This window comes from Ambystoma mexicanum, chromosome 9 (assembly GCF_040938575.1).
Source record: "Ambystoma mexicanum isolate Mex_15411 chromosome 9, UKY_AmexF1_1, whole genome shotgun sequence".
Classification (NCBI taxonomy): domain Eukaryota; kingdom Metazoa; phylum Chordata; class Amphibia; order Caudata; family Ambystomatidae; genus Ambystoma; species Ambystoma mexicanum.
The window spans coordinates 1,025,310,559-1,025,337,073 of NC_090931.1; the positions used below are offsets into that span (position 1 = coordinate 1,025,310,559).

General features: G+C 43.8%; 1 protein-coding gene across 7 annotated transcripts in view; it reads left to right on the forward strand.

The window, feature by feature from the left end:
- Positions 1-26,515, forward strand: part of LOC138488904 (sodium channel protein type 2 subunit alpha-like) — a 1,014,718-nt gene that overhangs the window by 279,446 nt on the left and 708,757 nt on the right. For all 7 annotated transcript variants that reach the window (XM_069616299.1, XM_069616302.1, XM_069616297.1 and 4 more), the window contains exons 3-4: positions 18,796-18,913; positions 26,133-26,223. In XM_069616299.1, the coding sequence (XP_069472400.1) occupies positions 18,796-18,913; positions 26,133-26,223 (209 nt within the window). The remainder of the gene's footprint in view (positions 1-18,795; positions 18,914-26,132; positions 26,224-26,515) is intronic.

The following is a 26,515-nucleotide window of genomic DNA, read 5'->3' on the forward strand; positions in this document are numbered from 1 at the left end:
TTCGGCACAGAAATGGCATTAATGGTGGTTTGAGGTGATCTCTTTCAGGCTGTGGATGAGGGCGAGATGTTCCTGTTAATAATGCTCGATCTGTCCCTGGCATTCGATGCTGTAGAGCAGAGCATTATCTTAAACTGCCTAAAGAGGGTTGAAAAGGTTTCTGACCAAGCCTTGAAATGGTTTGACACTTTTCTATCTGAGCGTCGGGAGCAGGTGAGATAGGGGAATTTCCTGTTGGACTTTCTTTCCTAACAGTGTGGGGTCCCTCAAGGATCATCCCTGTCACCTCTGATGTTTAACTTATATTTGCAGCCATTGACGGGTATACTGAGGAGGCATGAGGTAGGGTTTCAATCCTATGCGGATGACACCCAGATCTTCCTGAAGCTGGAGGACTGCAGAGGCTATTTCTTCAAAGTCGGGCAGTGTCTAGAGGACGTGGGAGAATGGATGGTGTCGAACTGGCTTCAACTAAGCCCTGGAAAAACCAAGGTTGCATTGTTTGGCCTGAAACATCTCTTGTCAGACAATGAGAAATGTCCTCCTGTTCCATGGGTGCCGATCTGAATTATTCACCAAAAATAAAAAAAATGTAGGATGCATATGACAGTCTAATCTTGGATGTGAGTCGCAGGTAGGGAACAAAGTAAAATCCTTTTTTTACTCTCTGCAACTCCTTTGACGTGTCCTGCCATATCTTCTATCTGAAGATCATGCAATTGTTGGGGCTTTGGTTAATTGAAAGCTGGATTACGAATCCCTCGTAAACATTTGTGTCACCTTCAAAGGCGGAAAATGAAGCGGTGAGACTGGTCTATAAAGTACCTAAGTCTGCCCATATTTCTGACCTATGCCGATTGTTACATTGGTTGCTGGTTAAGGAAAGAATCAACTTTCAAATCCTGTGTTTGATTTATAAATGTCTTAACAATCTGGCACACCCACATCTGGCTGAAAAACAGACAAGATATCAGACTTCGCGTATGCTGTGGTCTGACAACAAACACAAAATCCTACTAATGGTTCCGGGCCTGGCCAGGAAGTGCTAATGGAGCCAAGGAGGAGAGCCTCAGGCTAAATACTAACGCAGGCAACTGCCAAGGGTGGGACGCATAGCCGCCAAGCGGGGCCCACATGGGCAGTGCAGTGGTGGTGGGGGGTGCTGGTATCGATTGCAAAGAAGGGCCTGGAATCCTGTGAGATTCATGAGGATCAGGCCACCAGTCACAGCAGCAGTGGGGTGATTAGCAAGGAAGGGAAAGAGGGAAAGAGGTAGAGGCCTGCAGAGTTTTCAGCTGTTTCCAGAACTTGAGGAGGTCTGGATCAAGTCTCAGAGGGGCAGGGAGGCTGTTACAAAGGGAGATGCCAGCCGAGGTGAGCGACCTGAGCCCACTCTCTGCTTGGAGAAGTGTTTGACAGTCAAAGAGTTGGAGTTAGAGGAGCGTAGGGCTCTAGCAGGGGAGTATTTAAGGTGGAAAAGTTGGAGAAAGCGTGGTCCCAGGCCCCAGAAGGCCTTGTCGATGATGCAGAGGGTCTTGAATTTGATCCGTGCAGCCTCCGGGAGCCAGCATAGAGATTTTAGGGCTGGAGAGATATGGTCCCTAGCCTAGAGGCCAATGATAAGTCTTGCATCCCTATTCTGGATTAGCTGGAGAGGCTGTAGGGAGGAAATAGGGGGATTGAAAAAGAGACTGCAGCACTACTGTCCAGCCTGGAGAGGACCAGAGCTCTGGAGACATTGAGCTTCTGGGGGAAGGTGAGGAAAGGAAGAATGCCTCTGAGGAGGTGGAGCTGGAAATGGGACTTATTAGTAAGAACCATGATGTGAGGGATGAAGGAGAGAGCAGATTCAAAGATTACCCCAAGGTTTTTAGCCTCACAAGATGGTGGGGGTAGATGGTCCAAAGAAGGTGGCGAGAGGGTAGGAGGAAAAGAGGGTGCAGGTATCCCAACCAGAAGGCTCTGCATCTTACTGGCATTAAGCTACAGATCGCTAGCTGCACACCATGCCTGAATGACGGACAGCTGATCAGGGAGGAGGTAGAGGAGGTAGTAGAGGGAAGTTTGAAATAAAGCTGTGTGTCATTGGCATAACATTGGAAATTAGGAGAGAAGGAGGAGATCAGGTGAGCAAGAGGGGCAAGATAGATATTGAAGAGCCATGGTGATAGGATAGAGCCCGGGCATACACCACAGGTAGAGAGTGAGGTGGTGGAGGAGGAGAAAGTGCCCAATTGCAACTGGGGAGGTTGGTTAGTGAGAAAAGAGGTCAACCAATCCAATGCCCAGTCAGTGATGCAGAGGGTGTCAAAGAGTTGTTTTCTGAGGATGGGACGATTGACCGTGTCAAATGCAGAAGAGAGATCACAGAGAATGAGAACAGCAGGAGAGTTGGAGTCAAGGCTTTCAAGCATGGTTTCACAGGTTTTCAGGAAAGCAGTTTCCGTGCCTCTAGATGCCTGGAATCCAGATTTACGGTCATGAAGGCAATCTACAAGATCAGTGTTGATGGTCAGTAGGGGAGGACCAGCTTCTCCCAGAGTTTACCCAAGAAGGGGGTAGTGGAAATAGGGCAATAGTTAGCCGAGCAGAATTGAGGGATAGAGGGAGAGAGCCAGTTGCGAAGGAGTGGTTACAGAAGTCGGCAAAGAGCTTGGGCGAGAGAGGAGATGTTTTCTTTTAATGGTTTTGCAGAAGCAGCGGAGAACCTGTTTGGAGGAAACCTTCATAGAGCGGACCACTTTAGAGACCTCATCCGGTGCTATGGGCTGGAGGGAGGAGAGTGAGAGGGTGGAAAAGAGGAGGCAGGAGGGCAGGTGAGGGAGTGGAGATGGGAGTGGGGATAGTGAGGACAGGATGTCCTGATTTTTCTGTGTGAAATGGGAGGCCAAAGCAGTGCAGAGAGCATGGGAAAGAAGGAGAGTGTAGACTGCAGCTGGATTGGTTAGTTCCTTGCATGTTTTGAAAAGGTCAGCCGTGTTGTTAGTGGCTCCAGAGACGCAGGCTTGGATGTGGGCCCGCTTCTTGGAGCAGGCCTTCATCCCTCTATCTAATCTGGATGTTTGGCTAATAGAGGCAGCTTCTGTTTCCAAGACAGAGGCTGATAATGCACCTTCTGTTCTGAGGCAGTGGGTGATACCCAATTGTTTTTTCAGTGCATCAGTGAACGAAGATATACCTTTGTTCACAACCCACTCAATACTTAGGTGGTCATTAGTGTGAGCTTTTATTTAAAAAAAGAAAACACCTCGACCCATGGCTTTTGATGCAGCAGACCCACACAAAATCCAGGCAAAACTTTAAAACAGAACACAAGAATAACACAGCAGTTCAAAGCATGGCTCATTCTTGGAGTGGAGAAAAACATTTATGTTAATATTCGTGACGTAAGTGACGGCAAAAGGTGCCAAATGCGCTGGGAATATACCATGCAATACTGTGGTCTAGGGATTGGTGCTTGGAGGATATTGACGCGCGTTGATAGACTGCACCTGCAGGTTTATGGGAATGCTATTTGAAATTGAGTGGGGCAAGTCATAGCGTTGCCATACTCATGAATGGCAATTGTTGTATTTGGAAAGTTGTTCATGTAAATTAATGAGTGGGATAATAGCGATGCCAAGAACTAGCGGTGAAAGGATTTTTCCCCCCTAATAGCAATTATACGTTACATAATTGAAAGTGTGACTTTGGATAGAAATGCTCATAGGAATAAAGGGGCCACCTGGGTTCATTGGAAGTGCGTGGTATTGTGAGCTTACTGCGTGTATTATGACTTTACTGTTCCTGGAGCAGTGACATCAAGCTGAAAAATGCTGTTTTATTAAATAGCACAAAGGATAGCTGAGATTTTTGTAAAACTAGAAATCCATTTCCATCCCTGCTTGAGAGAAGAAATGCCTGTGATGATGATAGGTTATTTATAACAGGCCTAATACCCTGCGGTTTCTATGCACGGACCTGGGGATCAAACCTGTGTTGCTTCGTGTCGTCTTGCTTCCAAGGTGAGCACGTTGCACCTGAGCTATCCTCCCGAGACTATGGAAAGCAACAGCTTCTACCAATGTCTTGTTTTACGCATGTTATGAAAAGCCAATTAACTAAATACATAAATGGAGAAAACATGTGCAGAAAGGTCAGTAATGATTGTGCATTGGACATCGCGTTGCGCAACACGGGTGATAATGGGAGCTGAAGAGATACATACATTCTTGTGTTGCTGCTCCCAAGGAGGGAGTGCACTAGTTCAGCACTTCACACATGGGACAAAAGCTGTTGTTGTGCAGAGGAACAATATGCTTACCCCTACCTTTCTAGTGGAGGTAAAATTATGGCGAAAGCCTTCAGATTTTCAAGAGGTATTTTGACCCATGATTGAGCAGTAATTACCTAATGCAGTATTTCAATAATGCTGCCTGAGGTAAACATCTCAATACTCTTCATGAGTATAACAGGTGCTATTCTAAAAGCTGCCAATTATTACCCATTCCCCATGATATGATATGATATGTTATTTATAACGTGCTTAATAGCTTAATACCCAGAAGTGTCTAAGCACGGACGCAGGGATCAAACCTGTGTTGCTCAGTGTCTTCTTGTGTTCAAGGCGAGCGAGCACGTTGCCGCTGAGCTATCCTCCCGAGACACAATGAGCAACAGACTATTCATCAAGTCCATTTTGAGAAAAGAGTTGGGGCTGTGGTTTCTTCTTCAGGAATACATTAGCAGGATCCCCCAATGTGCTGAATTACCTCTGACTGAGCAATGAGCCCGGAGTGGTTATTGGTTCACCGAGTAACTAAGGTAGCGTAGCCCTTTCAGGTGCACTTTTCCACCTAAACCAATGCTGCACCATGCATTGCTATTTTGGTTCCCTTCACCGAGTAGCTACCGCATGATGGAGGCCTCTGCATCACAAAGCTGGATACACAGTTCAGAAAGAGTTCTGATCTTCCCTTTCTGACTCAATTGCCCATTGTTCCATCTTCAGAAACAGTAAACAGTCAGCCTTCTCTCTGTTTCTTTTAGTATCTATGCGCCTGCTTCTCCCGCCACTGTTCTCCCTGCGGCTTTGAGGTTCATTGAGTATGTCTCTATGCCCAAAGTTACCCAATTCAAATGGTTCTCGGTCTTCAGTAATCCATTTGGGCAACTACCCTTTAGGTCGGTGTGGGCCACTGGTCTGCTTTTTGTAAGTGGTGTTCATTTAGGGGTATTCCTATCGTAGATTGGAACCCTTTTTTATATTTTTGAATCGTTAAGGGATAGTTTCCACATTTAAGGGACACTAGGGAGCACGTAGGCGCCATGGCCAGTTGTCACTGGGCTGGAGCATTGTGCTGCCAGGTTATTGGAGAGATCTTAACTCTGTCATCCAGTGGTATAGTCTTTATTCCTCATTCAGGCTCTTCCCACAGTTTTGAAGGCTCTTGAAAGTGCCCCCTTTGAGCCCCAAGAGCAGATTCCTTTGGACCTTTTTGTTGTGGGCATTACCTCGGCCCAGTTGATAGGAAAAATAAGTGCAGTTTTCTTTATTTCAGCCAAATGTGTTATCAGCATTCCATGTTATGAAATGTAAGTGGTGTTGCATAGCGCTCTTCTGCCACTATTGGTGGCCTCACTGCACGTGGCTCTGTATGAAAAAAGCGGTTGTAGTGGGGGTCATTAGTGGGACAATGGGAGAGGCAGATGCGAAACCTGTGGTTTCAGTTCGGAAGTACCTGCTTTCTGTGTGCCAGTCTGCTTTCTATATGTTTGGCTGAGAAACATGGAGGTATATTATTCTTAGGAAAGAACCCAAGATCTGATGGACTGCAGATCTTTGCGTCTGGCTAGTCACGGATGGGGCAGAGTGTCATAGGGCTAAAGAGGAGAGCTTAGTGCTGGTGAAGATTAATGTTGATATGCTAAAGGCTAGGCCTGTGCAGACGGGGGAAGGAGGAGTAAGCTTTACACTGCACAATAACATGCAACCCCACATTCCTACCCTAGGCCATGTGCAGTGGTAGACGGGCCCATTCCTCTATCTTACAATGCAACCTGTCAATCCCATCTCTCACTCACCGTGTTTCTGCCTCAAATAGCTCCATTGTATCCCACGAGCAACAGAAACAAGCATCTGCAAGTTAGAAGATAATGGAAAGGGGCAGGCTGGAAACGCCAGCCATTACCATGAGCTACCTACTGAGGGATATGGGAGGCAAGTACCTTTGGTCAAAAAAGGAAGGGCTGCTTGAAATTCCAGGGCCACAGTCATCGCTTTCACCTTCCTTTGTATGTTGGTTGGTAGGCTGAGGCATGCCTTAAGCGTCACTTGAACATCCTCAGGTTGCTGTGCTAAGTGGCCTGTTTGGACTTTTTGCCATTGAGGGCAGGTCCCATCGAGGCAGGGAAAGTGTTTGTTAGACAGTCGTCAGGCATTATTCCGGGCAGAGGCCAGAATCACGGCTAGTTTCTCCCAGAAATGTACCCTCCAGTCTCCCGAAACCCAGTACTCTTCTCACACCGCCTAAAATTCCCCCCTGCCCTCAATGACCACACATCACCAGGTCTTGACACAGCATCAGGACTTCACAATGAAAATGAGGACGAGAAAAGATAAAGGATTCGGTACGGATTTCACAAAATGTGCAGTGTCTTGAATTAAAAAGAGAGGGGGAAGAGGCAGCAACTGCAGGACGGTGGCGAGCAGTAAAATGGCAGTAGCAGAAAGGGATTTTGGGGATAGGATGCAATTTCCAATGGCAATCCAATCTCGACTTTTCTGTCCCTTTGGCCTCTTGCTCAGTAAGTCTCTGTAAGACCCTGTATTATCTTGCATTACTTTTTCCAGCCATGTCATAGAGGAGAAAGGTATATGCCATATAGAAGTTGCGTGCGCCCTTACAAACTCTGTGATTCTGACAGAATTTTTCCATTTGTTCAGATGTGCTATTAGTGACTTTTGGTTCCTTGACCAAGGAAAAGAAGCAATCTCTGGTGATCTGGTATCAGTAGATGCTATGTTAAATCATATCCGTTTATGTTTAGTTATGTGAAAGCACTTAAGAGAGTTCACTAATGCCAAGAGTGAACTCTTAGCACTAAGTAAGAAGTGCAGCAGGTAAGTGTTTAGAGAAGATTAGTAAATGTTGAACTAGCTGGCAAATAATGAAAACCTTCAGTGTGCTTTTGAAATAAGAAAATTAGAGAATTATCTTGGATTGCTGTGGACAGAATTTCAACATCGATCTGTCAGAAAGACAAAGATCTGCCATGGTGTCTATTCGTATTTTGAATGAATGGGTGAATAATTATTTTATTTCGGTATTGAAACATAAAAGTAGCAATGATAGTACAACATTCATTAAAACAAATCAATTCCTAAAATTCTATTATTGCATACATTAAAAGCAAACATTTGTTTGAATCAGCACAATCCAACTAATATAAAACCCAAATTTCTTACAATTGATCAAATGTATAATAAATGTTATCTTTATCACAAGCTTAAAACAGAAATTCATGAAGTGCCTAAAATAGCCTAATTCAATATAGCTCTTTGAGTAGAATCCTACTCACTGCGCAGCATGTTAGTTCTTCTCAACCAGGCCTTGCAGAAAGGTTTAGCTGCATTGCGAGGTGTTGAGATCCACATTCCTCTTACAATGTTCCAATGCCTCATTCGCACTTTGAACTCCTTTTAGACTGAAGATTGGCATAAGGTACTTATCTCTAAGGTCACTGTATCTGTGACAAAACAGCATGAAGTGAGATACAGTCTCATTCGGGGCCTCACAGGCCAAACAGTCTGGATGATTCGGATTACTCCAGTTTCTCGTAAAATGGGCCACTCGCCGGGTCCCAGCTCTCAAATCACATGATGACGGACGAGCTAAACTGGGTGTAATAACATCTAAATAACAGCCATTATTTAATTTGCTTGAACCACAGGATTGAACAACTTCCATCCAGTGATAAATATTTTATCAGCATTTCTTTAATCATGTGTAGCCCGGGTGCTGTCCAAATCCGGACCCATAGATGCAAAGGTTTTACAGGAATCGAATCCTCAATAGGGCACACATCACATTGTAAAAGCAATATATCATTCAGAGCACTGTTCTGTTGCACGGTGAATGATTTTTAAAATGTGTTTTCTGCAACTCCCAGGGCTGTTGACTTTACAGTACCCCCAAATCTATGCACCATACACTGCTGCTGGTGTGGCCTTTAGTCTATATAATTCAAAGACAGGGGTCAGGGTGTCCTTTCCGTGCAGCGAATGGAATTTCCTATTCGTATTTTATGACTGGAGGCATGCTGGAGGCACTGTACTCGTAGAATTGCCGGAAGGTTTAAGTACAATCCATCGGCATTGTCAACTCTGGATACCACCAAAACAAGCATAGATGATAAGATCTGCTCCTTTCCTACAGCGGAATGATGGATTTTAGTGCTCTAAGGTGGCAAACACTGGTCTGTACAACCATTGGTATTTGGGGTATCATGGGCAGTTTTGAATTCAGGATAAGCCCCAGATTCCCCACTTGAGCAAATGGAGGAGCAGAGTTAACTCACTCAGTGCTCCAGAAATAATACGGCTGATTTTGCAGGGTTTACTTTCAATGCATTGTCATTCTCCATTCATTGATTGCCCGTAGACAGGCATCGAGAGAGGAAGAAGGGGAGGCCACCACTAGGATCCGATAATTCCGCAACAAGCCGTGTACTTGATGGTACAGTTATAAAGTCTGATAAAATATTTCTGAATCAGTTTCCGCAGCTGGAGAACATAAATTATAAAACAAATGAGTGGTGAAAGGACAAAGACTTTGGGCACCCTACAAGGGAGTGGCTCAAACTCTGATCGAAAAGGTAGAGTAAGATAGTAGAGGCTCATTATCCTGACAGGAAGGTAACCCATCTGAGGGCAGAGCCCCTAACCAGCAGATTCTTTAATGTTTGGAATAAGATTGCCTAATTAAGTGTCAAAGGCAGGCAATAAATCCAGGAGGATTATGGCGTTTTTACTCCCTGAGTATGCCAGGATTTGAAGGTTGTTGTGTAACAAGAACAAGACTAATTATGTTCCTCTACGCGCCTTTACTGGATCGAAAAGATTTGGGGTCCCAATGTTGCTCTGTAGTGGTGAGGATATACCTTTTCAAGCAACTTCCCTTGCGGGCGTAGTCACTAGACTGGCTTGGAATTTGTGCAGAGATTGATCAACAAAGACAAGGAAATCAAGTTAACAAAGAGTTTTATTAACACACGTGCATAGGTGTGGCCAAAATAAACAAATAGTGTCTTAATTAAACTAAAAGTTGTCCAGGTGGTTAGTCTCATCAGTGGGGCAGTGCTCTGGAAAAGCTTACCCAAATAAAATATCTCCCATGAAAGTAAAGTGTTCCAACAAACGTTCTGCCAGAACCATGTAAGTCCACGGACTAGATATACCCTCGGGAAATGATTTAGTTTATTTGTTTTATTCGGCAAGCAGCCATAAAACAATATACAGATAAAAACACAAAGTGCATTTTGTACATAGGTAATAACCGAGTCAATCTTCAATTCATAAAATGATTTAGAATAATAATGCAAAGCGGACTAATCCAGGGCCTGGAGAGTATTCTTCACATGGTTCACCGAGTGTCAGTTCTTCCCCCTTCCATGACATGAGTTGGAGCATCACGATAATGGTCAAGACCCGGGGTGAACCATAGTGGGACCCAATACAGGGCTGGTCTTACTGCAATTAAATCTTTAATAGTACATATGTCAGTTTCCATATGTAGAATGGCATTGGGGCACATTTGGGGAGTAGCAATAGATTATTTAAACATTTATTTTCCGCAATTGTCAAGTTGGTTGCTTTGGTATAGCCCCAAATGTCTGCCACATAAAGGGCTGATGGTTTGGCCATCTTGTTATAAAGTTGTATGGCCGAGGAAATTGTGCCACCCCCGAGTCTACGATGGAAGCCTCTTGAGGCGCTACTATGCTTTTCCAGACTTGTGTAAGTTTTAATCACTTGAGGGATCCAGTGATAATTGTCGTGGAACCTTATTCCCAGATAGTCATAAAAAGAGACCTGCTCCAACCGACAATCTGAAGCCTTGATATCAATGATAAACTTTTTGGTAAGCCTGGGCCTAAAAACCTTTGTCTTGGTTTTACTAACGTTTCGAGAGACTCCCAACTCCTTCCATTTATTCAGAAAGGTGGCCATAGAATGGTTGAGACCCATTGGCGATGTATAAAGAAGGACCGCATCATCGGCCAATAGCAAAGCCGGATGACTAACATGGCGTAATTTAGGTGGATCTAAACAATTGTCCAATAGATCAGTAATTGCTTCATCAACAATAATGAAGAAAAGGGGGCAATGCTACATTCTTGTCTAACTCCTTTTGAGACCTTAAACTTAAAGGGAAGTGCAATTTCAGCCCCCTAACCCAAACCAAACCACGGCTTCGTTATCAGTGTAAAGTGTCTGGATTATCTCAATCAAGTAGGAGGGAATTTGCCTTTTAATGAAGGACCCACCACAGTTTATCACGCAGGACATGGTCAAATGCAGTTTGGAGATCTACAAAAACTTCATACAGTTTAATTTTCTTCAAGATCACGTATTTTTGAGCCAAAAGCACCAAACGAAAACCTTGATCGATCATACTCTTTTTTTTCTGAAATCCATCTTGTAGATGGTTAATTGTTCCATGGTCATCGACCCAATCTTGTAAATAGCTCTGAATGATTTTGGTGAAACATTTTCCTGTGCTATCAAGCAGGGAAATAGGACAGTAGGTACCTGGTAAATCCTTCCCTCCCTTCTTGTAGATTGGTATAATCACTGCTTGGCACCATGATACTGGTACTATGCCTGTATTTATCACTGCTATAAAAAGGCACCATAAGAAAGGGACCCAGATTGTTATCTCATCCTAATATAAATCTATTGCCACCTTGTCAGGGCCGGCTGCCTTCCCTCTTTTTTGCGAATTAATGACACACACCTCGGCCAACCCAAGGCAATATGTCACACAATCACAAGGCCTCGTCCTCGCTCGGGTAGGACTTGTGATAGTAATATCAATAGGATCGGCCTGCTAGCCCCCATAGAGTTAGGAGAAGTGGTTGTACCAAACCTTGACTCTAAGCTACAATACATAATAACATCTCCCTTGTGCTCTTTTCCAGGTACAAGCTTCCAAAAGGTGGAGCTGTCACCCTTCTCATAAGCCTCCAAAAGCTTCTTCCAGTTGGCTTTTGCAAAAATATTTCATTTTCCTTAATTCATCTTTTATATTTGGCCCTGCAACGCAAAAGATGAGGCTTGTCAATAAGCTGCCCTACACTCCTCTTCAAACCAACCAGCCACACTAGGTGCATGTTTCCTAACAAGAGATTTTCGACAATTTAAATATGGTCAGTGGTTGAAGTGTGCGTAAAGAAGTAGTGTAACTATGTTCCCTACTGGCCTGTCCCCGCTCCCCACAAACCCCATCGCCACCCCCCTCCCACGCACAATACAACCCCCCAAACACATGTGCCTGCTGTTTAAGGGAACGTTCAGTGCAGTGCACTGAAAATGTAAATTTCAACTACTTCCTACGCTTTTATTTTAAAACGAAACCATTATGGAGCATTTTATTTTTAAAATAAACATATAGGAACAGTAAAACTTTATTTAAAAAAGTAGAGGAGCACCGCTCCCAACCTTTCCTGTCTACTTCGACCAATGCATATGGTAGAATGGAGCGTGTCAGAACATCAAACTCTTGAATCACATATTGGTCATTGTTCCCCTCCCTGCAGATATTACTAATATGGAACAGGGCGGCATCATTCATTTCAGGTTTGATGTTACATTCCAAAATGTTAGCCCATTTGAGTGACCTTCGCTCATGGCCAGACACAATTATGCCTTAATGTTTCATAGTAGTCGTGTCCACTAAGGGTTGCTCCCAAGCAAGCTCCTCGGTAGCGGTCAAGGGCTTGTGGTCGCTCTCATACTTTTCAAGCACTTTGAAATTGACTAGAAAGTCCCAATCTCTAGGCAGGATTAGTATGTAATCAATATGAGATGAGCTAGTGTGGCCAGAAAAAGTAGCCTTAGCAGGTTGATCATTAACATACCGGCCATAAAATGCTATTAGATCAAAGGAATAGACAATACACACTGTTTCTATGGCATTTTATGAGCCATATTCAGAGGAACTATTATGGGCTGGGGAACCCCCTAACCCTCGTCCTGGTCATCCCGGAGGCCCACCAGCTCCATAACGGGCTCTAGTTTGAGGTTAACTACACAACACTTATGTGGATTTTCTCTGGGCTGACCATTGTCCAGATCTTTGATTTTGTTAATAGCTCATAGGGGACTCTTGAAGCTGGGTCTGTTGTAAATGTTAAAGAGAAGCTAAAAATCTCCCTCAGCCGTGTGGACTACTAGGTCAACTAATCATCCAGCCCCCAGATGGCTTGCCCAAAGGCCCCTTCTGGGCGGGAACAGAAAAATTCTGATACTCATGTAAATCAATGGGGCTAATGAACCAAATCTCCTGTATCATGATTATGTCAAAGCCCTGCATAAAATCACACAAGCTCGAACCGGCGAGGTGCTTGGCGAGACCTGCAATGGTCTATGTTACCCGCCTACATTAATGACTAATTACTGAGCCAACGCCCTTTGGGGGCAGTCAATCAATCCCTTCTAGGCCCTCCTTCACAGCATTAGCTGGTTGCCCCTCTAGCGATATCCCACATTAGATATCAGATAAGGTGGGAGTGCTCTGAGGGAGTATCAAGAGCCTATTGGAGGATAAGTTCGAAAATCAATGGCTAGCAGACCCTCAGCCAAGGCCAAAGAGGAAAGCATAATGTGGATATAGTCATCATTAGAATTAGGCATGGACACCAGTTTGCACCTTAAAATATCTTCCCCAATAAACGAAGTTCAGCCCTTTCCTGATCTAATGGAATGGGCACATTTGTTGACAAGCGACACTTGATTTTCATAGGTGCCTGGAATTAACCGTTGAGCATAAATACTGATGCCTCTTCCATATAGGGATCCCCGCTATTGCGCGGAGGAGCGGTTGGCACTTGTGACCTTAATATGTGGCGCGATCAAACAGGAGCCTTGTTCATTACATTATTTAGTGGGAATTTTTGCATTCGCTGGTTGACTGTTGCTAGCAAAGGAGTAGCATAATGAGGAGGGGCACAATGAGTCGAGGGCCTCGCTGAAGTGGAACATCCCATAGAGTTGTGCGCACTTTGACTGGCTTGGCGTATCGGGACTGACGTGAGTTGAGATCGCCACTCTCTCAAATGATCTATCTTTGCAACCCGTGCAGAAATTACGGCCTTCAGCACCTGTATTTAATCTTTAAGATACTGAAGTACTTTGGCGCCCTGGCCAGCACATACTGGGGGGGGGATAGTTGGAATAATGAGAGGAGATGACATTGCTTTAGCCCCTACACCATTAGATTGGGGTGGTGTAGGTTTAGCTTAAAGTTGTTTGCTCTTCCCGCATTGGTTGGGTTTCTAGTTGAGGCCCCCTTTTCTTGACTTTAACAAAACCCTTGTGAGTAACTTTGTCAAGGAGAGAGAACGTGTTTGACAAAGATAATATAGGGATACACGTTTGTTTGTTTGTTTGTTTGTTTATTAATTTGGAGGGCGCACCAAACCCTTAGGTAACTGGGCGCACAGCATACAAAGAATAGTTAAAAGATTAGTTACAGGTATAGAAAGGTACAAGTAGGAAACATACAAGAATACATGCAATAATGGTATAATCTAGATGCAACGCATAGGCACGATACAGATAGACAGGTTTGGAACGATCTCTAGCCAGTTGTAAACAGATGCGAACATTAGCCATAATGGTTGTTAGAAAGTAGCCAGTTAATGGTGTTACGTCTGAACTGTAGTGGGACTGATCTATTCTGAGCTCAATTGGTAATGCATTCCGTTGCTGGGCAGCTTTCACTGGCAAGCTGTTCCCTCCTGTTTTTTTTAAGTCTAAATTTAGGTATTTGAAGGCAGTGGGAATTGGTTGCCCTGGAGGGGCGTGCAGAAGTTTTTCTGATTATTCTTTCCTTAAGGTGTGATGGGGCTGCGTTATTAAGACATTTGAAGGTTAGAGACACAATTTTGAAGAGGATCCTATCATTAATTTTCACCCAGTGATGGTCTCTCCTAACATTGGATATATGCCCTCTACTGATTAATATATAATATATATATATGTGATTAATTGTTCCTATGGGGTCGGCTTAGAGTGAAGAGTGCTATCAGGATTGATGTCCGCAGAAAGGGGCCCCTGCAGGGGGGCCTGCATAACAGGAGACTTAAGTAAATTGAGGGAACTGCTGCGTACACATGTCGGGTGTAGTTCTATCATGTTACCCACCACTAGGCCAACAACACCAATCGTAGTGGCTGGAAGTATACAATGCCTTCTCCCATCCTGACTAGGTTTCTTCCCCACTTCAAAGCCCCCTAGTGGATCCTTGGGTTGGGCCTTACCTCGACCCTTATGGGGAGCATACACTGCCATGGGGGGGCAGGGTTGGAGGGTTTCAATAAGCTCAAGAGACCCACCCTCAATCACACAATTATAGCCCACCTTTTTGTGGCCTTGGCATTGCTGGTAATAATAACCCCAGGGGTAGGGAATATACCCTGATCTCCCATGCCCCCCAACAGACCCTCTATTTCTCAAATTAAAACATTAGCCTCCTTACTAGGCTAGACTATTTTGAAGATTTTCTGGCACGTATCTCTTGGTGAAGCGGAGACATTAGCCTTCCTTTCAGACATAATAGGCAAGAATAAAGAGCCAGTGACACCACCAAGACCCAAGATCACACAATGCCCACCAAAAGAATATATATAAACGTGAAAAACTAATGTGGAAAACAGCATTAGTAATAATTATAGTGGCCAACATAATGTGCACTAGCAGGCGAAATGGGACAAACTCCACAGATAACAGATGACAGAAAACGGGGGTTGACAAAATGTAGTACCACATTGATGAGATAGGCTCTCAGGCTGATGACGGGAGCAAGGCACGCACAACCTGCTTGAGGGGCTGCCCTAGCCTGCCTCCCCCCTTACTCCCTGTCATATACTGCGCTGCAGAGAAGGAATTAACAAAACAGACATGCCACAAGCATCTTGAATCAGATTGCCCCCAAATTCGCCCAATTTCTAGAACACCACTATAGAATAGTGCAGCGATAAAAATTCTCTATGGATGGAGGACAAATGCTCAAAGAACACAGTTCGCAGAAGGCACATCTTTGATGCTAGGCTTGGGCTACTATTTCCAGGAGGTGATGTGAGCCAATCTAACCGTGCCGCATGCCGAGTTCAGTAGTGTGGGATCTACGCGCTCGCTGGGCCGCTAAGGAGCTAAAAGCTGAATTTCGGACCGCAAAAGTGAAGAGTAAAAGAGGGTCGTCTATAAAAGGAAACACTGGGCCAGTGTTGAAGTAAATAAGGACCTGTGACCACTGCTTAGCTTCACATCGAGGTCCGCAAGGCCCGCCTCGAGATCCAAAATACGATAATCTTCTGTGGTTACTAGGGTTCTGAACTTCACAAAAAGGATAGGATCAGCTGCCACGCAACCAACCTATAGTGCTAGTACCCATGTCCTTGGGGCTACATATGGCCTGCAGCTCCAAACAGCCCACAGCTTTCAAAAGCCGCCCTAGACACTGGCCTTCACCACTCCTGGTTCCCGCCTGGATACTGAAAGAAAAGGGGACGCAGTGATAAAGGACAAGCACCACAGATAACACACATCATATCACATATAACAAAATCACACAATGTTTGTGCGCTCAATTTTCCATGTTTCCAATGACTTCCTGCACCCTGTTTTTCACAGTTTTTGAGGTCTCTTCTTTTGAGATGTTAGTCTCGCGTTTAAGGGTTCCCACACCCCACAGTTCTCAGGATATTTTCTCACTGAATCTTAGCACCCTACTTGGAGTTTGTGGATGGATAACACAAGTGGCATTGTGAGAGACGGGCATTCTAGAAATGGTTTTGGGCCAGAGGATGTCTGGAGGCATCCCTGATGCTGGGAAAGGTTTCTGAATAGGAGATAGTAATGGTAATTTGGAAAACATTTTATTTCAAATTTCATAGATCAGCAATATAGTCTCGTATATCTTCCTATTCTAATCACAATTAGGCCACTAAAGGGGAGAAGGGTGTCTTTATAGCTTAAAATTCCCATCCACCTTCCAGAGCTGTTCATAACTTTGGATGTTTTTGTGCATTTTAAATAAACATATTTCTGTGTGAGTGGTGTGTAACATATTGCAAAGCAACAACAGTCAGGGGGACGTAATTGTATTTAGGGCACTATAACAGAACAAGGTACAAAAGCACATGGTGGCACTTCCATCTTTAAAGTGCATCTGCATGTGTTGTAGTGTGATAAAGTGGCTTTACTGCCAACACGTGTGCTGCTGGTTTATGATAGAAATATAAATACAGCACTTATAAGCAGCTTGTATTCTCTTCAGCTCCTCAATGTACTACCTTGGGGTGATACATGTGTTCACGGGTCCATCATTTTTACTGCAACATATAAATGGAGTTCTTCCCACTTTGCAAACGCGGAGCAACACTTATCTTATGTTTCCACTTAAAAGTGCACCTAAATGTGTGTAGTGGCAATTGTAGCTTTGGATGGGGTAGGAGGAGCTGGGTTTGCTTTATCCTTTCTTCGTGCCCCAAGGAAGTTCAGACAGGGACATTCATGAAAATGCCACGGGTACAAAAGTGGCATTATTCATCCAATGGCATCATAGGAAGTGACATCCTACAACATTTGCCGATCCTCACAGCAAGTGGCATTTCCGATGAATAAAGTAAGCTTAACTTCCATAGAATAAGAGGCAGCATAAGAGCATTGTGGTCACCAACCAGATTAAAAGTAAAGTGTTGGCTTGATATGCCATGGGTGGGTTTATGATATGCCATTGGGTACATGCAGCAGAAGCAACATAGGGCAGGGACCCTTCCTTCATATAACAGGACAACCTCCCATATGAGCTACTTCCAAATTCTGTCACTTATACCCTGACACACCAGGTATGGTTATCACATGCTTAGTAGAGCTCACATTCCCAGGTGATGGCATAATATGGTGAGTGTATTCTCTTACCTGCTGCAGATACTGTCATATTGTGGCATGTGTGTCCTTGCATTCTAGATTAAGTCATAACACACACGCGCATTCCTTACATGTCCAGGTGCTATCAGTGTAAGTCAAGTGCAATCTCATTTTATGCCAGTTACTGCCTCACTTGAATTTTGATTTTTTTGTACTTTGTAAGCACATGTTATCGCCATGGGCTCAGGTTATCTAAGCAAGGATACGTGCAGCATTGTATTTCCCGAATAACAAGATTATGAGATTTCGTCTAAACCTTTGATGGATTGATTCTGTTTAATGGTGTAATGCAGTGCATATGCCTGGATAGACATCTGCCCAGGTGCTGCTCTCATATGTAAAGTGCAACCTCAGATGTAGAAGCAATGCAATCCTATGCCAAATAAAGTCTCCTATGTCAGATATAGCTGTCATAGGTATGTCATAGGTAAGTCACTGCCCCGCATGTCAACATGCAACTATCATATGCTTAGTGTAGCTTCAAATGCCACCTATTGCCATCTAATTCCAGATAATGCCACCTATTGCCAGGTTTAGTCGCCATCTACAAGTTAGAGGCTCATGTGTCTGGGTTCTTCCGTCATATGCTAAGTGATGCTTGAAACGCCTCACTAATGCAATCTAGTGCCGTTCAATATCTCATGTTGCTGAAATAGTCTTTGTGGCCATAACACACTCTGATGATGAAATGCGCGCTGTCTCCTCTGCACTCTCCGTGGGCTATGATGTGCACTGGCCAGAAAGAGTGTTGCCGGTGCCTCTTGATATCGAGCATAATGTGCCAGGACACAACACACATTTTCTGTGTGTGATTGCATGCAATAGCCCCTTGACAGTCTGTTGAAGAACTTGAAGATGGCCCTAGTGGTTGTATCCTCTTTCATGAAATTGTGATTGCGTTTGCTATCTCAGGATGGGGACAAGGCCACCATGCGCCTTCTGGTTCTGTGAAAGGGACATGGAATAACTATTGTTTGTCACTCTCCGCCACTCCAATTTATATGCTAATGAGTGGCGAATATTAGGGATTGCAGTGGGGGTTATTTTTCGGGCTGCAGTTCCCTAATCAGAGACCTCTGCCCCCCCCCCCACTACTTGTTCACAATGGTTAAACAGACCACCTCTGCACCTCAAAGGGAAGCAGGTGCTGCTGGGGGCTCCATTCGATACCACAGTGCAATCTTTCTTTTTTGGAAACCAGCGTGTATCGTATGTATGCGCCTGATGCAGAAATATCCGCGGACAATGTTACTTGGTCTATTAGCATATCCTGGCATTAATTATCGTCCTCAACAGCACCTCCTCTTAATTAACACCGTAATTAACGACACATTGCCCTGCGCTCAAGCTATTTGTGGTACAATAAACAAAGACAGTTGTTCTATTCTTAGTTAGCACCTGCCACACATAATGCTTGTTTTGCGTGGCGGCAGTTGTTTCGGGGGGCATGCATGCCCTGCTTGGCTCTGTGTATGCCTGGGAGGGCGTGCCCCCCTTATACCACACACATTCTGCTGACACAGCAGAAGCGAAGCATCTTCACTTCAGAGGGCTCAGCGCACCCACATGCTAACATGTCTTGTGTTTCTCTTTCGTTGCAGACTTTTATAGTATTGAACAGAGGGAAGGCCATCTTCCGCTTCAGTGCCACTTCTGCCTTGTACATGTTAACCCCTTTCAACCCTCTCCGAAGAGTCGCTATTAAGATTTTGGTGCATTCATATCCTTTACAAAAGTCATTAACGTGTTATTATAAACATGCTTTCCACATACATCTGTGTGTTGATATATTTGTGATGAATGCATTGCATTGTATATTCTCTTGTTAACTTGAGGACATAAAACACAGGTATGTTCTAAAAACGACATGGGAAGCGGTGCCTGGCCCGGTTGTCAGACACAACCTATGGAATAATGACTCTTTCAGCCCAAGTTGTCAGACAGAACATGTTAAAGTGTGTCTCTTTGACTTTACAACACGTCTGTCCTTTATTTATTTATTTATTGTATTTTTTGGTAGCACCCAGACCCTGAGGTATCACGGCGCTAAGAAGGCAGTACATACTGAGTTACAATATGGTAGGAACACATTTCAGCATACATAGTAGTCATGATCATGCATGGACAGTGGGTTACACGAGTTACATGTATTCTCCTTGTCTGGGAATCCCAAACTATCCATTTGCAAGGTCTTTTGTCAACTAAGTCATACGGTGGAAGCCAAGCTGTACTGTGTCTGGTTCCATTAAAGTGATAGAGGGTCATTTTCCAAATCCCTGATCGGAAAACCAGTAGGTAAATGTGCCAGTAATTATTGTCACCAGCTTTTCTGATTGGTGGATAAGTAGGATCTGTCAGGCAGAGTTGGGGAGTGGGCCACATTTGTATGTCCACCCCCCTGCCCGCTCCTCCCGCCAGCATTAGATGTTCTTGCTGCTGGTAAACTCATGGATTGCTAAGAAAGCGGCCTCCATTTCCCACCTAGAGAAAGCAGGATCCGATTCCATGGGAGTCCTTGGTAAATGCCTCCCGCCGTTTCTAATTGATGGGGGAATTTGCATCTTTCCAAACACATATTGAGATTGTGAAGAGTAAAGCAATTGTGTCTATGTTTTTTCTCTTTACTTTTCCACTACATGGTGCAAACATTTACATTTTTATGGAAGGGATATTTATGTAAAAATGTACAAACAGAGAGAGTCCCTTGTAGGGAATTTCCACTTTGACGAACATGAGCCCCACAGAAAACAGAAAAAAGGAACATGGAGGGCTGTAATTCCCAAATCTTTACTCACCCTTTCTCCTCCCCTTAATGATGCTGCCTGAGAAATGCATGTTTACTGCATTCCATCTTCTTTCGCGGAAAGTGCAGTCTCGTGGTTCTCCGGTGTGGCACTGGTTTGGCTGACTTGGTTTGGTGGAATAATGTCAACTCTTTGCCCAAACATCGTTGTAGCCATGAACTACAACAGCTGTAAAGCCACACATGTTAGCAGCCTCAGTAAAGCAAGCATGGCTCACAGAGGCTGTAGTTGCTTAACATGCGGACGTAGCATGCAGATGCGGGCCATAAAGCTCTTAGAACCGGGCCAATAACGCAGTTGTTTTTTTCAGTGAGGAAAAGATGCGTGTGCTCCAAACGCTGGAGCATGAAAATGTTTCCCTCAGTGTAAAAACTAGAGGCAGAGGGGCACGATGGGAACGAAAGGGAGCAGCACCCTTAAAAAATGAATCTTTATATTTCCGCCGGGGTTGAGGTGCTAAAGGAGAGAACTGAAGGGAGGAGTCTAAAAGAGGAAACCCCACACTGGTGGTAGCCACTGTTAGTAAACACGAAAAACAAACTAGAGTTGGATCAAGGCCCTTCCTGTTGCTCCGAACCTCATCGAAATATCACTGGCTATTGCCCACATTCCGAGCAGCCTGATTGGCCAAGATGCTCCACCCGGGTGCTACTGAAAAATATTCTATAGCAAATGGCTGAAGTTAGGACCCCTGAGTTCTTGCCCTGATTGGCAGGTGAAGAGTGGTGTGGTCTCCACCTGTTTAGTCAATGGACAGCGCAGCAAGGACCTTCTAGGGAGCGAGTAATCTCAGAAAGGAAGGAAGGCCAATTATGATGTTCCGAGGTCTCCATCTCTATCCAATGCAATGTGATACTGTAATGGATGTGTGATTGCTTCCTTGAAATGGCTGCGAAATGACTGCTTGAGTCGTTTTTCCCTGATGGATTTGTGTTGAGTGGTCACATATAAATAATATGCTGTTGCACTTAGTGGATGGAACCAATGTTACAAAGCTACTGTTGGTTCATTCAGATGTTTCTGAAAGCACGCCAGTGCTGTGGTATAAAGCGACACAAAGATATCCATCAACGCAAATTACAATATTGTCTTGGTCATTTGAGTGTAAAGGACTGTGTGTGTGTTGTATCACTTGAAGTTAAGGCCGAGCATCTCTCTCTAGTTTTAAATCATATTTTCAAAGCACTGATATACACCTTTCATATACTAATTATGATTAGCTGTTACCTTCAGTTGCCTGATACGTGTTTCAAGAAAAAAGCTGTGAAGGTTTTTTTTTCAATCAGCTTGTGAAAAAACTGATATGCCTAAAAAAACGAAAAAAAAACATTCTGTTCCATATTTTTTTCTGTTTTCCCAGACATAGCCACACCCTGAGGGGCCATGCTCAAGAGCCAGTGCACTGGACCTTTTCATTGCTGTTGAACACAATCCCAGTCCGCAGCGCAGTCGAACACACTGTCATCAGTCGACCACACAAAGGTTGTAGCGCTGCTTTAAAGATCCATTTTCTGGGTTCTAAGCTGTGTCAACTTCCTATTTTGCATCATGATTCTATTTAATTCCAGGGCATCAGTCTCAGAAAGGACTTAGTGCACATTCAGCGACACATCTCATACCACAGGACACGTGTTGATTGCTCTGGCCACGTGTGTCAAATATTCGCCAGTGGGGGGAATATTGTTGATCCCAAAATAGAAAGAGGTCACCTAGTCTGGGTAGATGCATGCTACTAATCAGAGAACAGAGACCCCCTAGTCAGGAAATGACCAACCTACGCCCAACTCTAATGAAATATGATAACCACCAATTGCAGTGAAAAGGGCCCGCCCAGGATGGAAACGTGATTTTCCTTAACCGACTTGTGACAACATTGTCTCCACTTCTTCCAAATATAGCAGCTTGAACAACGATGACGCCCCGAAACATATGGCTGTGCTTGTATTACTCATTTGTCTCTCAATTTGACGAGCCTGATTCATGGAAGTGTTTTATAATGGTGAAATCCCATAGGAAAACGTTCCACGAGTAAGGCCCTTAGTGGTCACCTTGTCTTCTTGGGGATCTGGTGCATGCCGTTTCTTAATGGGAACCGCATGTGCATTGTCAGCGGAAGCTCCAGAGAATGTATGAGGTGTGCTGTGCAATTGGAACGTGCACTCATTGATAGACTCTCGGTGGGAGTGGGAGTCGGGTGTGGGCATCTTGGTGTGGCCACTAACTCTGGCAGTAATATAATACAACGTAAAGTGGTCTTGCATAGTCCCCTCCAGCCATTTATGGTAGCCTCGCTACATGTGGCCATGTAATAGGAGAGGGAGGATGTATTGTTAGTGGAATAGAGGAAGCTTTGGTGTTCATGGATGAAGGTAAGAATGCCCCTGGTTTTATGGGGTTGGCAGGGACGCCTTGGAATATGTTTATCCAGAGTGGAGAGCCCAAGATATGATGAATTACGGTGTACTTTTGTGGGGTGCGCTAATAGAGCTAAAGAGTTTCTGGATGATAGTAGGAGCATAGGAAAGCAACAGGCCAAATGGGAAATCTAGGAACCATCCATTAGTTGCTCCAGGAACCCCCACCTTAAAACTACCAGAATGACTACTCTGTACCCCCCAGGGTAAACAATTGAAATCACTGTCTATTGGGTTACAATTCTGTGTGCTGCAAGTTACCGGTGTAATATATCAGAGCCTTTCATATGGATTTACATAGGGCAAGCAACCTCAATCACTGGGCGTCAAGGTGAACCGAGGCAAAAAAGAGAATCCCTGGTTACCTGCCACAATGAATGGTACCAGGGAGAATAGTCTCTTGGTCGCTAATGTGAGTAGGCCTCTTGCACATATTACTGTAGGGCCTTTGGTGTGAGGTCCAGTGGATAGTTGCTGGAGTAATGGTTTGGCAAGATAGGTGTGTTGAAAAGCCAGTTCTTTAATATTCTACGGAACAAAACATGATCCTGGTTTGTGAGGATCCTCTTTTGGGGGGAGATCCAGAGATTGAAAGTGACTTTAGGGACCAAACTTCTGTGCCCCTTTCTGTTGCTTAGAGTATGTTATTTCCTGCTGCAAGCATTCTCAGATCATCTTTCCTTTGATGAATTTGTCTCTTCAACTCTAGCATGCTCAATGGACGATGCAGGGTGCAGGCTTGAACATTTGCACTCACCACTATCTATTGGCTAGTGATAATTGACTCTTGGCAAGTAGGAATGGTGTGCTGTGCGAAATGTGGATAATTAAGACGGCGTGTCACTTTTCATGCCTTGCTAATAGCTTGTAACTTGCAATTTATGCCCCTTCGGATTGCTAGAAATAAATAATGTTCTTGATAGGTAGCCATCAGAGTGATCTTAGAGCTGCCATAATATGTTCTCTCTTCCTGAGTCTGAGTAGTAGTCTTGCTTCTGCTTGGATGCATTGACGTTTCTTAGTATGGTAATCTGCCATGCTGAGATATATACAGTTGGCATAGTCCATTTTCTTTGTGTTGCAAACATGGATGAACAGAGGTATTCATGAAATGGGCATACATTTGTGTTAGTAGAATTGTTTCAGATATAAATTAGACAAGGTACCCTTACACTGTATAGTAACCCTCACAACCCCATACATGTACAGCATTGTGCCTTAAGTAGAAGTAATTGTACAGCTATTTAAGTGTTTAATTAGAGAAATGCAAGAAAAACCAAACGAAACAGGGCCAACCAGGTACGACCTTATTTAAACGGATGACAGCAAACCTTTTCATAGTGGATCTACATGAATCTAGCACAGATCATTACATTTGTTTATAAGGTTGTTTTTTTTTACAATAGTTATAATGTATGTATCTGTATTCTGAGAGTCAGAACATATCAACAACCAAGTTGACTATTTTGGGATGTACCCACCCCATCCAAACCCTTAATATCCTCCTGCTCTGAAATACTTGTCTATGAGCGTGAAACAAATAAAATATCAATATCGATATTTGTTTCTTGGCAACTATATAATTTGTGTGGATTTGGACATTGTTTTGCATCATTTAGATAGTTTATAATAGTTAAAACGGGCAGTCGTGCGACTTGGGAGCACAACACCAAATCTATAAGTTCACTTACCTCCCCAAAAATGATGGACCTTAACGCATTCCCAGTAGAAATTCTTCAGAGTTCCAGGCACAAGTGAACAACCCCAACAAAGATCAGATGAACGGAGAGCCAAATTGCCCATTTTAACAGATGTCCAATAATTACAGAACATCACATTTTGTTGTAACTTCTAGTTCAAATGTCATACTCTTTTTCATATGCCAACTCAGCTATCAATTGTACCCTACATGCTATGATGTCGCCAATAGAAGGAGCTACCCCACATAGTTGCTTCTAAATACTAGAAGCAGAAGGCATTTTTTCACCTACTACTTTTCACCTGCTACTCTACAAGGGTCCAAATCAATAGGGGATTCCCTCCAAAAAATAAATAAGGAGCCTTATTTGTGATATTTAGTGTCCCGGCTTATATTTGTACTGCAAAACTTCAAATAAAAGTAAGAAATTATCAAAACACAAGTCATTTACCGCAAGCATCCCTCCCTTAAACCAATTCCTCCATGAGCGTTTTCCTTTTACATTTTTATCGCCTGCTTCACTTATAGGGACGCATCACTGTGTAGTAGGAATAGTGTTTTACTGTTTTCCTTAAAGGCTCTCCGTGTTTTACACGTATGAGCAACAGGAAACACTATCTTCCTCCCTCAAGCACTTTAACCACGGACAGTATAGTCGGTAGCGGTTGTGGTTTTACAGACTCTCTCTCCAGTGAGTGCCATCCAGGTTTTCCATCGCCCCCCTCCATAAACTAGTGATGTGAGGAGTGCAATGTGAAAGAACGCCTGATATTATAAATGGATAAATGGAACCTTGGCATGCCGAAACCCCCCTCTTGCATTGGCTTGATCATGCAGGACTGCAGAATTTGGGGACATTTGCCAACTCCCCATACTAGCCTAGTAAAACTAAAATAAATTTTGTGTTCAAGCTTTTTTGTGAAAGGGACTGGAAGAGAGCTAACATTGTAAAGAAATGTTGGTAATGCACACATTTTAATTGCATTCCCTCCCTCAATAGGAGGAGTTTAACGTATTCCACAGTTCACAGAAACCAGCCAGTGTACCCATAATTGGACATAGATCCGTCTTCATTAAATCAGGCACTCCCTGGGTCAAACAGATACCAAGGTACTTGAAACCCTCTCTTACCCACTGCACCTGCCACGATTAAACAAGGGCCCAGGAGTGACCAAGGCAGCTATTTTACCCCATCAGCAGTGTCAGAGAGTGGAGACTAGAGACACAGGCATGCACCGGTGGGGGTCCCCGGTCCCTGTGGCCATGCCCGGACAGGCCCAGACAGTGGGCCTTAGTGTGTGCTTTGTGGTGAATCTGGCTCACCTGCAGGCTCCTCAATGGCCCAGATGTTGGTTCAATGCAGCCAATCACAAGTGCGGCTCCGGTGGGAAACACACAATGGCAGCGGCCATCTTAAACATGTGAGCATAGATGGAAAAAGATGGCAGGAGCCCCAGTGTGCCTACCTGTTTGCATCTGTGTACTCTGATGCTCCAGTTCAGGCAGCAGTGAAGCGACCTCCTTCTGCATGGTCGGCGCATTATGACCCTAATCACGCCTGCCTGGAGCCAGTTGGATTGCATTAGATAAATCCATTCTTTCAATTGATTTGGAAAATGGGGTCGAATATCGAAAGGGACAATGTTTAAGAGTGCCCCCCAAATCTTTCCTTTCAGAAACATGAGCTGGTAACAGTTTTCATAAACTTGCCATAAATGTGCATATCTGTGAATGCTCTTGCTGAAACAAGACTAATGAATGAAAAATCAGAGTATTACTTTCTTATTCATAATTGTATTTAAAATATGAACTCATGAAATATGCAACAATAAATAATCCAGAGTAAAGTTGTTGTAAAATTGAATTATGACTGCATTTAAATACAATACATGTTTAATATCAATTAAATATTTTCTATGATATAACTGACTACTTATATAACAGTCTATGCTTGACCATTTTACACATCTCGAAATGTTTAGCTTTTGTAAATAAGGTAATATTTCCTTGACTGCATCTCACATTATTCAGCATGCTCATCATGTGCACTATTTTAACCAACTGTGTGTTTATGACCATGAGTAACCCACCGGAATGGACCAAGAATGTAGAGTAAGTGGAAGAAAACCTACATTTCTATGTTTTTGCTTTAAAAATTGTATTTTTTGTAGTTTATTGGAGTGGCAATATGTCTGTGCATGATACCTCAATTTATATTCATTGAAGTTTTCATGGATTCTCGACCCACCCAAGTAATTGTTTAAAACACATGCAGAAATTCAGTAATGAAATGTGCCTTAGTGATTGTTCTTCCAAGATTTTTACTTCAAAATATGCACACACACATACAGACACACACACATACATATTCTCCAGCACAGGGTCAGCATGGATGGAAAAAGAA